Source organism: Haplochromis burtoni, unplaced genomic scaffold (assembly GCF_018398535.1).
Source record: "Haplochromis burtoni strain Fernald_Lab_line unplaced genomic scaffold, NCSU_Asbu1 Contig_569, whole genome shotgun sequence".
Classification (NCBI taxonomy): Eukaryota; Metazoa; Chordata; class Actinopteri; order Cichliformes; family Cichlidae; genus Haplochromis; species Haplochromis burtoni.
In genome coordinates, this window is record NW_024582930.1 from 49,186 (window position 1) to 61,678 (window position 12,493).

Consider the following 12,493-nt stretch of genomic DNA (forward strand, 5'->3'; position numbering starts at 1 on the left):
AGCTTTCCGACGAACCTCTGTGGAGCCATGGCTCTGGCGCTGAGCTGCGCGTCTTTATTCCTCTCTTATTCCACCTCCTCCTCTTCGCCACCTGAAGCTCAGCGCGTTTCACTGGGGAGGAAATGAAGAACACCGGATTGGTTACATGAAAACAGCAGAGCTCAAGAACAGCAGCCCGAAGCGTCCTAGATCAGTGTTTTTTTAGGAGGTGTTGACTGTATCTCTCTCCTCCATCTCGCTGTGCGCTCTGCCAGATGACTTCAGCTCCACTGGCTTCTAACTGCGTCTCTTTTTAACCCTTTGCGCATCAGGAGCGAGATAGCCAACCTTTGATGGGTGGAGGAGAAGGAGCGCGCTCTCGGCCATCCCTGCTCTCCTCACCCCAGAAAAAAACTGCTTATTACACCTCCAAGAGCTTTGCAGTTTGGGGATTTTGGTCGCTGAAAATGTGGCCCAGATATCATTAAAGAGCACTGCAACTGATTTAAATGCCTCAAAACAAGATCATTTGTCACAAAGATGATGTTGTAATGAATGTGTGGTGCAGGTGATGGTGGATACGAGCTCTGAAAGGCTGCCGTTGTTAACAGGTGTTCGGCTTTGTGCTGCATTACCTGTCCTCAGCAGCTATGGGAGGGATTCAGTTTACATCCACGCCCTTCTGCCCGCTCCTGTGCTGCTTGTCTCTGTGCAACAAAAGACTCCATCCATACCTCACAAAGGAACATTCACCTGCGCCAAAGTGAAGCGTGTCTCTCTGCCTGAGCTGATCCTGAATCAGCGAGTTTGCCGTGGATAACGAAAGGCCGTTTAAAACGCGTTGCTGGTGCTTCTTTATTGTGCTTCAGGGAGGGTCGGATGGGGATTCACCACTCAGCCTGCTCAGCTACGTCACAAGGGTTCCCCCCTTCCGTCAACCTGGGGATGATGCCTTCACGGAGCGTCGGGTATTGCGGATCTAGCGGATGGATTGAAACCCAGTCCTGCTCTTCCGCTCTATTTTAGCCTTACATGTAATATCTTTAAATATGTGAATGTTCTCCAAACATTAAGAACGCGTAACGTGTCATTAATTTAGACTGTTAGCTAAAAAGGACAAAATTGTATGTCGGAAATGAAACCACATACTGTCATGGTACACAACAGTACAATCTAATTACACAAAATGATGATGATGATGATTATTGTTATTATTATGTTGTCACAAGTTAATTATTTAACTGACAAGCTCGTTTTCTTGTGATAAACGGTTGGTAGTATATATATTGTCATTGTGGGGGAAATGAAACAGAAATGCTGATTATGTCCCAAAGATGAGATCGGATGAAATTCTCGTCATTTTGTATTAAAATGCAGCCGCGTGTGCGCTGCTGTCAAAGCCACTGGGAGCAAGAGTAGTTTGTGAGCTGCTGGGGACACTAACGAGGTGAAATTACGATGACCTTGTTTGAAGCATCGTTTCAATTTAGCTGTGAGGTATTAATTTTCCGACTGGCATTGAAGGCATCAGCAGACAAAGCGTTTTCCTGAATCCCTTGAAGTCCATTGGAACCGGACTGCAGCCGGTTCACCTGTGATGGGCTCCGACTGAGGAAAACGTCCTTGTTTTCAGCAGCGCCAAGCAAAGGCCTGAAGCCCCTCTGCTGCTCCGTGGAAGCATTTATCAAAAATGTCCTGCACAGCTCCATAAGGCGTCCCCCCCCTTTTTTTCCTCAGCATCATATTTTTAATGATTAGTCACACGTGATAAATTGCAGCCCTGCAGCTGGACGAAGACTATCGATCAAAACGTGAGTCTTTGGCATGAATTAAAAATGCAGCGGTTACTGCTCTTATTACTTCCAGCAGTATTTACTGAAGCAGCTGAAAGCCAGAGGAGGCGTGCTGGTCAGCCTTCCCCTCAAAACTCCCTTATTTAGTCAAGAAAAGAGAGGACGAGGAGAGGAAGAAAGGAGGGGACCGAGGAGGCAAGAAGGGGATGATGAGAGAGGAAAATCAATATGTAACTAAAGTTCATTGATGAATTCCTAATGTGTGCGCACCTTACATTATATTGGATAAACGACTGAAATAAATAAAGAGAACAAACTCCGGGCGTCACTTTGACACATCCATTAAAAGCTACATCTCCTTACAGCCGTGGCTAAACAGCTCCGCAGTAAATGAAACTGTCAGCAGAAACGGTGTTTTTCACACCGCCAGTTGTGTTAGACGTAGAAGCTGCAGGCAGCAGGTTTTATGAAGTAACCAAGAGAAACGCAGAGAGATGGATGATGGGTTTTAAATCATGTATAATCTTACTGTCTTTGCATTCCCCATAACAGACCCGGTGACACAGGAGACGAGCTCATCTGTGGGGAAATGAGCACATTATTTTAAAAAGGACTTGAACGCTAAATCTAACGAAGGCTTGCGTTACAGCCAGGAGGCTGTCAGGACAGCAACGCTCTTTGATGCAAACCGAAGGAAAAGGGAAACGAACAGCAGCATGTTTGTGGCGTGCACAGCTCGTTTGCTGCAGATATTTATCTGGAAGCTTCTGCGATTGTACTTACATCCTTTAGATGTTAAGTTTACTGAAGTGTGCAAGTAAAGCTGCTTAATTCTCTGGATTAGAACATTGTGATTACTCTCAGTGTATTAAACTGCTATTATTATTATTATTATTATTATTATTATTATTATTATTGTTATTATTATTATTATTATTATTATTATTATTATTATTATTAATATTATTATTATTATTATTAATATTATTATTATTGTTGTTATTATTATTATTATGTTGTTATTATTATTATTATTATTATTATTATTATTATTATTATTATTGTTATTATTATTATTATTATTATTATTATTATTATTATTATTATTATTATTATTATTATTATTATTGTTATTATTATTATTAATTTTATTATTATTATTGTTGTATTATTATTATATTATATTATTATTATTATTATTTATTATTATTGTCATTATTATTATTATTATTATTATTATTATTATTAATATTGATTATTATATTATTCATCATATATTATTATATTAATGTTAATTATTTTATTATTATTTATTATTATTATTATTATGTTATTATTATTATTATTATTATTATTATTATTGTTATTATTATTATTATTATTATTATTATTATTATTGTTATTATTATTATTATTAATAATAATAATAATAAAAAGCACATCAGCATAATTTGAATGTATGAAGGAAATCTGTCGGTGATCTCAGCCCTGAAATTGATCATAAATCAATCTTATAATCTTTTATCTTATAAACTTTTAATGGCACTTTTATTAACGTGGTGCTTTCCACGTCCCACAGAGCAACGAAGCATGTGCTGCTGCAACACTGCTTAAAACAGAAAAGGATTCCTCAAAGACAGACAGCTGACCTGCTGTCCATTTATTGACCAGCCCGTCAGCACTGCACTGTAAACATGGGAATATAACCCAGACTAGTAGCTGTTCAGTTCAGTAGCTGCTACGTGTGCATACACAAACATACACATGAAACATGTTTTAATGCAGTAGAACTTGTATCATAGGATCTTTAATCTGTAAATACACAGTAGAATGTACAGGCTGCAGAATATGTAAGAAATATACGATCAGCAGTAAGATCCAGTCATTTGGTGACTGAGCACTACAGAGCACTGTGTTTATCAGCAGGGACTTTTTCCACTCATCCATCCATCCACCCAGAATCCTCCATCTATCACCCAGCTGGCTTTTAGCGAGGTGCTCCTTGGTGCTTTGGACTTCACACTGTTCCCTCTGCGGTGCGTTCGCAGACGCGTCCAACAGACTCGCTCAGCGCCGGGACAGATCGCCTCCTGCGGAGAAAGGAAACAGTGAGCCGGTGTCGCATCTTCACCGCTACTCCGTCAAAGAACTGAACACGTTCAGCAAACAGAAAACTGCTTCCTGTACAGGATGACAGATTGAGACCCAGTGTGTGCAAAGACTTCTGGCTCAATTCTGAAATGAGCCTGATGAAACTGAACTCTATTAAAACAGGTGCAATGTAGATGCAGATGTGTAGGAACGATGTTATATGGATTCATAGGCGCGCGTCTGTGCGTGTGTGTTATTATCAAAGATTGATCGCACCATCGGCCAAAGCCATCAGATGTAATGTCCACGGAGGAGCAGCACTGGGGGTCGTATGTGGCTCCATCCAATTAACTGAGGCGATCAGCCATGCTGATGAATGGAGTACAGCATAATTGCTTCAGAGGTGGGACCCTTCATTAAATCATTTATGACGGGCAAAGGTGAGCATATGTGTGTGTGTGTGTAAATCTGCAGGAATGCTCGTGTCAGTGACCACACGCTTGTGGTTCAGCCTGGTGGTAATAAAAACAACTGTGACATGAAGGCTGAGTCTTTGAATTGGATATGTTCTTCCCATTTCCAGCCCTGTACTTTCATTCTTGGACTTTTGCTTTCTGATTGGCTGCTTTCTGCAAACGGAAGGTTAGAGCAGCACTTTCACTTTGGCTCTGTTTCTGTTTCTTTCCACAGCAGTGCATGCTCCTCACTGAACAAGAGTGAGGTGGTTTCTTAAAATGTACAATGTGCACACACACAGTGAGAGAGAAATAACAGCAGACCCGTCTAATAAGTGTTTTCATGTAAATAATAGTTTGTTTTGTGTTTTTTCCACAGACAAACACATTTTTCTACGCCACAGATTTAACACACAAGTATAAACGCTCTCTCAGATGAACTACCAAACGCAACACATTGCACCGTTTCTTTATTTATTTACCAAAAGCTGAGCCAAAAAACAAAGTCCACCCTCTCTAAAGCCTTCAAGAGGGTTAGAAGCAGCCAAGTGATCGAATGCACAGTCAGGTGAAAACATCAACAACTGTTGCTGCCCATCAATCTGGGAAGGGTTCAAGCCCATTTCCAAACAGTTTGAAGTCTTATACAGTGTGAAAGACTATCCAGAAGTGGACGTCCCAGCAAATTCACTCCAAGGTCACAGCGTGCAATGCTCAGAGGAACTGCAGCAAACACAAGAGCTCATCCCGGCAAGAGTTAGCATGCTCAGCTTTAAAATTCACCACATTATAAAAAAAGGCTGAACAAGTACGACTTTTTTTGGAAGGAAAAAATAAGATAAAGGAATACAACAACGTCCTTTGGACAGACAACACCAAAGCAGAGATGTTTGACCATAAACCAGCATATCAGCACAAACAGCCCTAATCAGCTGCCAAGTGTAGCGATGATTTGGAGTTACAGCCATAGGTCCTGGGTTTCTAGCAGCCTAGCAGCAACACCTCTGTATACCAAAGAGAGAACATGAAGCCATCAGCCTGACACCTGAAGTGTGACTGAAACTGGGTCCTACAACAAGACAAAGGTCCCAAGCACAGCTGCAAGTGTTCAACAGAACGGCTAAAAAAGAACAGGATCGAGGCGCTGCAACGGCCCAGTCACAGTCCAGGCCTCAGCCTAATTGAAATGCTGTAGCGGGACCACAGGAGAAGTTTCTATAAATAAATGCATGCCTGCAAAGCTCAGTGAGCTGAAGCATGTAAGGAACAGTGGGCCAATGATGTGAGAGGCTGATAAACAAACAGCAAATGATTACAACAAAGTATTATTGCTGAAGGTGTTCTACAAGCTACTGAATCACGAGATCACCTCCCCTGCCCCGTAAGCTGGAGAGGAAAACATGGAGGACTGACAGCTGTTCTGCTTTCAGAGCGATCGTCCCGATGCAGCCTTCTGCCTTGTTTTAATATTAGATACCAAGTCTGATGCTGAGAGGGGGCAAAAGGACAAATGGACACAGACGGTCGTCACAGAGAAACTGCAGCCTGGCTGATAACCTGAAGCCACAGACGGACGTCACTGTTGTTGAAGACAATGATCATTAAGACACCAAGAATCAAACTACAGGATTATTAAAGTTTCCACTGTGGGTGTGCCACGTAACAAAATCTGTGATGTCATTCATGGAGGTAACACCTGCTCTCCACGTTAACAGGTTTCCACACCACTGATGATAGCAAAAGTGACATCACTGATAGAGGGTGTGTCCCAAACTCGCCATGAGCCTGAAGCTCCACCTAAAGACGAGTCTGATCCAGAAACGCAGGGGAGCTGCTTCAACTGTGACATCTTCACAGGCACCCAGGCTTTACTCTTCAAAGCTGCCTTGAGTTTGATTACAGAACAAGAACTCCTCAAGGACAAACGTGAAACTCTTAGTTGCATTCAAAGTAAATTATTTGCACGGAGCAGTAACTGCTGCTAGTTTCTGACATGCAGTAAGTTTGGTTGTAGACTTCAGACTGTTTAGATTCATCCAAGTCTGTTCGAATGAGTCCAGTAAATATTTACAGACAGAAATCATCTCTGTGGCAGCGGGTGTGCTTTCAGCTCAGCTGTAGGGGGAGAGGTGGAGCTGAGCTCAGATAGCAGTGCCAGGTGGAGTTGATTGGCACAGCAGCCACTCTCCCGCCACAGAGGAGACCCCGCCCCCCCGCCCCGCCCAGCACGCTACTCAATCATTCAAATTTAGTTCTTATTCGACTCTGATCAACAAATTTGTCGTGAATTGTGTCACTAAGATGAGTGATATGTTTAAGGCGTTCCTCAACCCTTATGCCATAGCAAAGGCCATATCGCCATGACAACCATGCTGGCCATTTATATGCTCAATTCTCTGGCAGTCATGAGATCCTAGTTCATAGCTTTCATTTCAAGTTTCTTTGCAGGATGAAGTCAGAGCGGAGAGGACGATGTTTTCTCGTAGTGACCCAGCTCAGCCTGATATTCTTCCTGTTTCTTTCTCCGGCCTGGTTAAATTAGTCGACCTGATGAAACAACATTTTATTACCTGCATCTTTTTAAAAATAGCTTTTCCTTTTTGCCACATTTCTAAGGACATATGACATCACTGCTATGCAGATGACATTCAGTTATAGATCTCCTCTAAGCCCTGCGTTGTTTTAAGCTGCAGGTCTTTTAAAACCTGGAAGGCTGACCACCTTGTTTAACTTCATGAGGAGGAAAGAGACGTCCTCCTTTGCACCCCTGACAGATTTCTGTGAACTCCTGGTCCCCATATTTCTGAACCTTGGGGCAGCTTTTGACTCACTTTGGATGATCAGGTTAAATCTCTGGTTCGATCTTGCTCTTTTATTCACTTAAGACACCAGGCCAACCTGAGCTCTGTTGTGTCCTGCTGTGAATTAGAAGCTTATTTCATCTCTTCTCAAAACAACCTCCTTCAAACATCAAGTGTTGAAAATGCAACTGCAAAGTACTCGTGTCTCACTCACTTTAAGATTCTGGTTGTGACTGTTGGAGCAGCAGCAAACGTGTCCATGCAAACACCCCTGCAGGTTCCTGAGGTCTAACGATCAGGTTCTGTGCTTCACACAAGGCTGAGAACTAAAGGAGGCAGAGCTACTGGCCCTCCAGCTGTGTCTTCATTAGTTCTCCTTTGTAAGTTGATATCTTGAGCTGTATAAATAGAAATGTACTTATATGAAAAACTTGCTTTAACCTTTTAGGAGCTGCAGCCATCTTCATACATGCTCCCATATTTTCAAAGGCTCAAAAGTAATTGCACAATTAACTGCCAAGCAGTTCCAAGTGAGGCCTGATCTCTCCTCACTCTGTGACAAATTAGGCAGAGAGACCTGTTAGTGACTCTCGTGGCTGTATATAAGCAATAGGTCTAACCTAAACCTATTTCCTCATTACATTATGGCAAATTAAGTAGATGAAAGGTCAGCAGCTGCTTCCAGGATTGAGTTTGCATTTGGTGGCTGTGCTTGGGAGCTCACCATTACACTGAAAGCAACAACCCAGGTCTAATCAGAGAGATCGGAACATTTGTTACATTTTTATAAAGCAGGAATGCAGCAGTCAGCTCTGCAACACCCAAATTCCTGGAAGATCACAAAAGACAACTGAATTCTTCCCTTCATAATATCTATCCAAGAAGATGCATCATTGCTACAGTGTTCTGTCAAGACGCAACTTCATGAATGAAGTACAGACGCAAAGCGCTGATAACGCTGAGGACAGAAAGACCGGATAAGACTTTCCTAGAAAACATCGAAGAAAGCCTGCCAAGTTCTGGAAGTTTCTTTTAGGAATATGAACTTGTAGCAGAGAAGAGTGTGTCAAACACAGTGGAGTGTTATCACAGCCAGTGGAAGTGGGTCAAGGGTGTTTATTCATGACTAGGTGTTGATAGAAGTAGCAGGAGGAATTCTGAAGTATCGACAGCTTTACTTTCTGCTCACAGCGAATCAAAGGCTGCGAAACTGGTAGGACAGAGCCTGGCAGTAAAGACACAGCAACTAACAGTGGATCCAGTGAAGAAGAAAGTCCATCGCCTTTACGGTTCAAGCACTACATGCCTGTAAAAGAGTTTCATTTAAGAATGAACAACAAGGGAAATTTAATAAAACTTAAATGTAAGGAATATTTTTCAAAAATCTCTTGAAATAAAGCTGAAAGTCTGTCATTTATTAAATCTTGATTGCTTCCACTGGTTGGTGGTGTTTACAGGAGACATCTGAAAATGACTGCATGACTGTCCTGATGTGTATAAGCCTGGATGATTGGATGAAACTCTGACTTGTGGAGGCCGGTGTGCACTCGTGCCTGTATGAAAAGTTTTGCATATATTTAAATCTCACACTGATATGAGAAATGGACATGCAAATCCATCAGCCCCATTATGCCTCACCTTGGCAGCTAGTGCACTCGCAGCTGTGTATGACTGGCAGGACAACCGGCTCGCTCTCTCCACTCTCACACTGCAGGCTGAGGAAGCGCACCGGGGTGTTCGGGTCCAGGCGGTAGCTGCAGCACTCACACACCGACTGGAGATATGGCTCCTACGTGGAGAGAGTAAAAAGAAGAGAGGGTAACTAAATGTTGGGGGCAGAAAGAGAAATAAGAGCCAAGAGGGTGACTTGGATACGATGAGGACAAACTGAAATCAGAGCAGGGGACGGTTTTATGAGGAGATCAGGGAAATAATAGGAAGTAGAAAGTGAAACAATCAGAAAAGAAAGTTTAAATGAGGGGAAAGAGTAGGACAGATAAGGAAGGGCAGATGCCTCCCTCTATTCTATGTGATGGAAGATTACAGTGTAAGAACTGCAGCATATTAAGGACAAAAAATGAACGAATGCCTTTAAATGTTTCTGCATAAATAAGAGTAGCAAAGAAAAGCAAACCCAGTTAAACGTATGACCCGTGTGCTGAGGTGAGTCTCTTTCTGCTTCACTTCCTGTGAGCCCACAGACAGACGCACTAACATTTGACTTTGCTGCTGTCATTCAGTCCTCATCGCTCCATCAATAAAGGTGAGCTGTTGTGACGGCGATGAAAAGCCCAAATCTTGGCCCTACCATGGCCGTGTGTGACTGATGGGATGTGGTTCCAGTGCTGTAATGCATGTTTCTTTTCTCCACACATCACTCTTAGCATCTAAACCAAAGGTTTTCTTTAAGACATTTCCACAGAGCATTATTCACAGAGACCTCTGCCTCATCTGTGTGCTCTGCAAACAGCAGATGGGCAGCACAGCTTTTCTCCTTGTATCTCTGCCACCTGCATTCGTGAACATGAACATTTGACACTGTGAGGCAGGTCTAAGCTTAGCTTCTTATTTTGTAAACTCCTGCATCCCTGTTTGCTGCTGGGCTGATCTGTGGTGCTCGACCATGCTGAGGAGGCTAACAGCATTCTTTAATTTCCTTGCTTTGCAGAGAGTCTGTCTGACTGTGAACGGGTTGAGTTCAAAGTCTTTACAGATGGTTTTGTACCCTCTCCCAGTCTCCTCAGCATCTACATCTATCGTCCTTCCTGAAACATGCTGTGAAGAACAGACTTTGACAGATCCCTGATCTTTACGTAAAACAGGGTGTCCATGGACTCCTCACTGAGCGCTTTAAAAAGAGCATTGATACTGATTACAAGTCAGATTTTTAGTTCTCCAACAGTTCCAAAGGAAGATCTCATTCAGCTGCTACATGCGCCACAATGTTTCTTCGTTGGATCCGTGCTTACTCTCCCTGTCATTTAATACACTGTGTTCATTATCGCCTAATCAGAATGAAGAAAGAGCTGAGCGATGCTAAGATGTCTGTGATACACAGAAACTGTTATCTCGTGGTTGATCTCTGCATAACAAGCCAGTGTAGTTATAACATGGCTTAATACTGTAAGCAACGTGAAATGTATAATAATAATAACAAGAGCAAGAAAGATATGTTTTACTTCTTTACGTCTTTTTAAGGTGGCTTACATGACAAACTCAACTGATAACAAATAACAGAGTCAACAAAGATACATGCAAAAATCCTGAAATTTGAGAATAATCGAGCCTCGTTTGTAACTCAGTGAAAGAAGGTCGCCTTTGGAAGCTGTGTTCATGCATCCAATTAATGCAGACAAAGCCTGAAGGAGACTGTGGAAAAGTACAGAGGACGGTAGCAACGCATGATACATAAAAGGGGAAGGAGGTAAGAAAAGTTCCTCTGAAGAATAGTTATTAGTACTTCTCACACACTTTGAAAAGTCTACAGTGTGTGTGTGTGTGTGTGTGTCCGATAAGTCAGCCGGTGATGGGAAACTTGATGACTGTAATGAATTCCTGCTTCTTCCAGTCGTGCTAATCAATGAGACGGGGACTTCACAGGGTTGCCTAGTCATCGGTTACCATCCCCGGTTGCCACAGTAACGGGAGGTAATGACACATTTGGCCGAGCTGATGTTTATTTTTACTGATCTCCCAGCATGACTGACTCTATTTTTACAGTGGAGACGCATAGATGCCAAGGAAGAACAAAGTCACCATGGTGATGAGGTGATAAGCCTGCTGTCTTACAAGGATGAAAAAGACAGAAAACCAAGAATGAAAATCAAAGAAGAAGAAAAGATAGAATCCCTCTACCCCTGCACAAGATTCAACTCATCCATCTACTGTATTTACACCCTGATACTTCACATATTATATCTTGTATTTCTGTTTGCCTGCCTTCAAGTCATCAACTGTATGTTTATCTTTAAGCACAGATGTCAAATGCTCAGCTCAGGATGCCATAATTAAAGACAATTCTCTCGCATCAGTAGAAAAAACAAAATAGAAAATGAGATGATCTCATTTGCTAAAGATGACACCCTGAATCATGATTTTATTAATAGTTTTTGGGATTTAAAGGGACTTAAAGGGCAGATGCATAAACTGTACATAAAAGATGGCAATAACTGGTTGCTCTTAAAAGTAAAGCCATTAACCTTAAACCCTCATGCTTTGTAATGGCCTCCAGGGGGTGATTCCCCTGGTTGATGAAAACATGGGAAGTAATGAAGTACAAATACTTTGTTACTGTATCCCAAAAGGCTGATTCTCTCAGCTGACTGCAGGTTTCCCCAACCTTATAAACAGTCTTCGATCAGTAGTTGTTGATCCATAGTCAATGCAATTTGCATATTAATACAATTATAAATGAATTGGGTTGCACAATGCACAAAGAGCAGCAGGTCAGCTGATCACAGCCTGTACACTAAGAAAATCTTCCCCCACCTTCTGAATCCACTTTAACCCCTGACTGTGCACATTTTCCTGTTCAGAGGAAAAGTCGCCCTCTGCAATGTAGCAACAGAAAACAGATTTATGTTTTTTATTTTGCACAAAAATAGAAATGTCCTCAAAGAGCTACTCTTACTTTCTTACTTTGAGTACATTTCAGAGTCTCTACTTTTTTACTTTTACTTGAGTAAAGAAGTTGAATCAGTACTTCAACTTTTAGCTGAGTATTTTTTAACAGAAGTATTTGTACTTCTACTAAAGTACAGAAAGTCTGTACTTTTGCGGAGTCTGGTTTGGTTTGCTTGGATTTCACTTGGATTGTTCTCTGTGTGAAAACAAACCGAACCACAGGCACAGTTTAAAAAACCAATCTGGAGCAAAGTAATCAAACTACAGGTGTGAAAACGCCCTAAGACATGCATCATACGGGGTCATCTGTGGATGCTAGCTGACCCCATGCAAACTAGTTATCCTGCACAGGAAGGGTGAATAAGAACACTCTTTACAAATATTGTCAGTCAGGGAAGTAAAGTTCAGAGGCTGTTTCGGCTGTTTCCGGTGTTTCATGTGTTTCAGCTGTTTCAGCTTTTTCAGGTCTTTCAGGTGTTTCCGGTGTTTCATGTGTTTCAGGTGTTTCAGGTGTTTCAGGTCTTTCAGCTGTTTCAGCTTTTTCAGCTGTTTCATGTGTTTCAGCTGTTTCAGCTGTTTCAGGTCTTTCGGCTGTTTCAGGTCTTTCAGCTGTTTCATGTGTTTCAGGTGTTTCAGCTTTTTCATGTCTTTCAGCTGTTTCAGCTGTTTCAGGTTTTTAGGCTATTTCAGGAGTTTCAGGTGTTACAGGAGTTTCAGGTGTTTCAGCTGTTTCATGTGTTTCAGGTGTTTC

The 12,493-nt window shown here is 41.9% G+C and overlaps 1 protein-coding gene and 1 non-coding gene across 2 annotated transcripts in view; both read right to left on the reverse strand.

Annotated features, from left to right (window-relative positions):
- The window catches only part of LOC102292570, a 27,964-nt gene extending 27,084 nt beyond the window's left edge, over nt 1-880 (reverse strand). Inside the window, exons 1-2 of the transcript XR_006053038.1 lie at nt 615-880; nt 1-111 (exon numbers count right to left, since the gene is read on the reverse strand). The exon at nt 1-111 is cut by the window's left edge and continues 492 nt beyond it. This is a non-coding gene — a transcript (uncharacterized LOC102292570). The remainder of the gene's footprint in view (nt 112-614) is intronic.
- Nucleotides 881-3,565: 2,685 nt separating this feature from the next.
- Nucleotides 3,566-12,493, reverse strand: part of sspo (SCO-spondin) — a 96,780-nt gene continuing 87,852 nt past the window's right edge. The window contains exons 117-118 of the mRNA XM_042214465.1: nt 8,758-8,908; nt 3,566-3,862 (exon numbers count right to left, since the gene is read on the reverse strand). Coding sequence (XP_042070399.1) covers nt 3,840-3,862; nt 8,758-8,908 — 174 coding nt within the window. The 3' untranslated portion in view covers nt 3,566-3,839. The remainder of the gene's footprint in view (nt 3,863-8,757; nt 8,909-12,493) is intronic.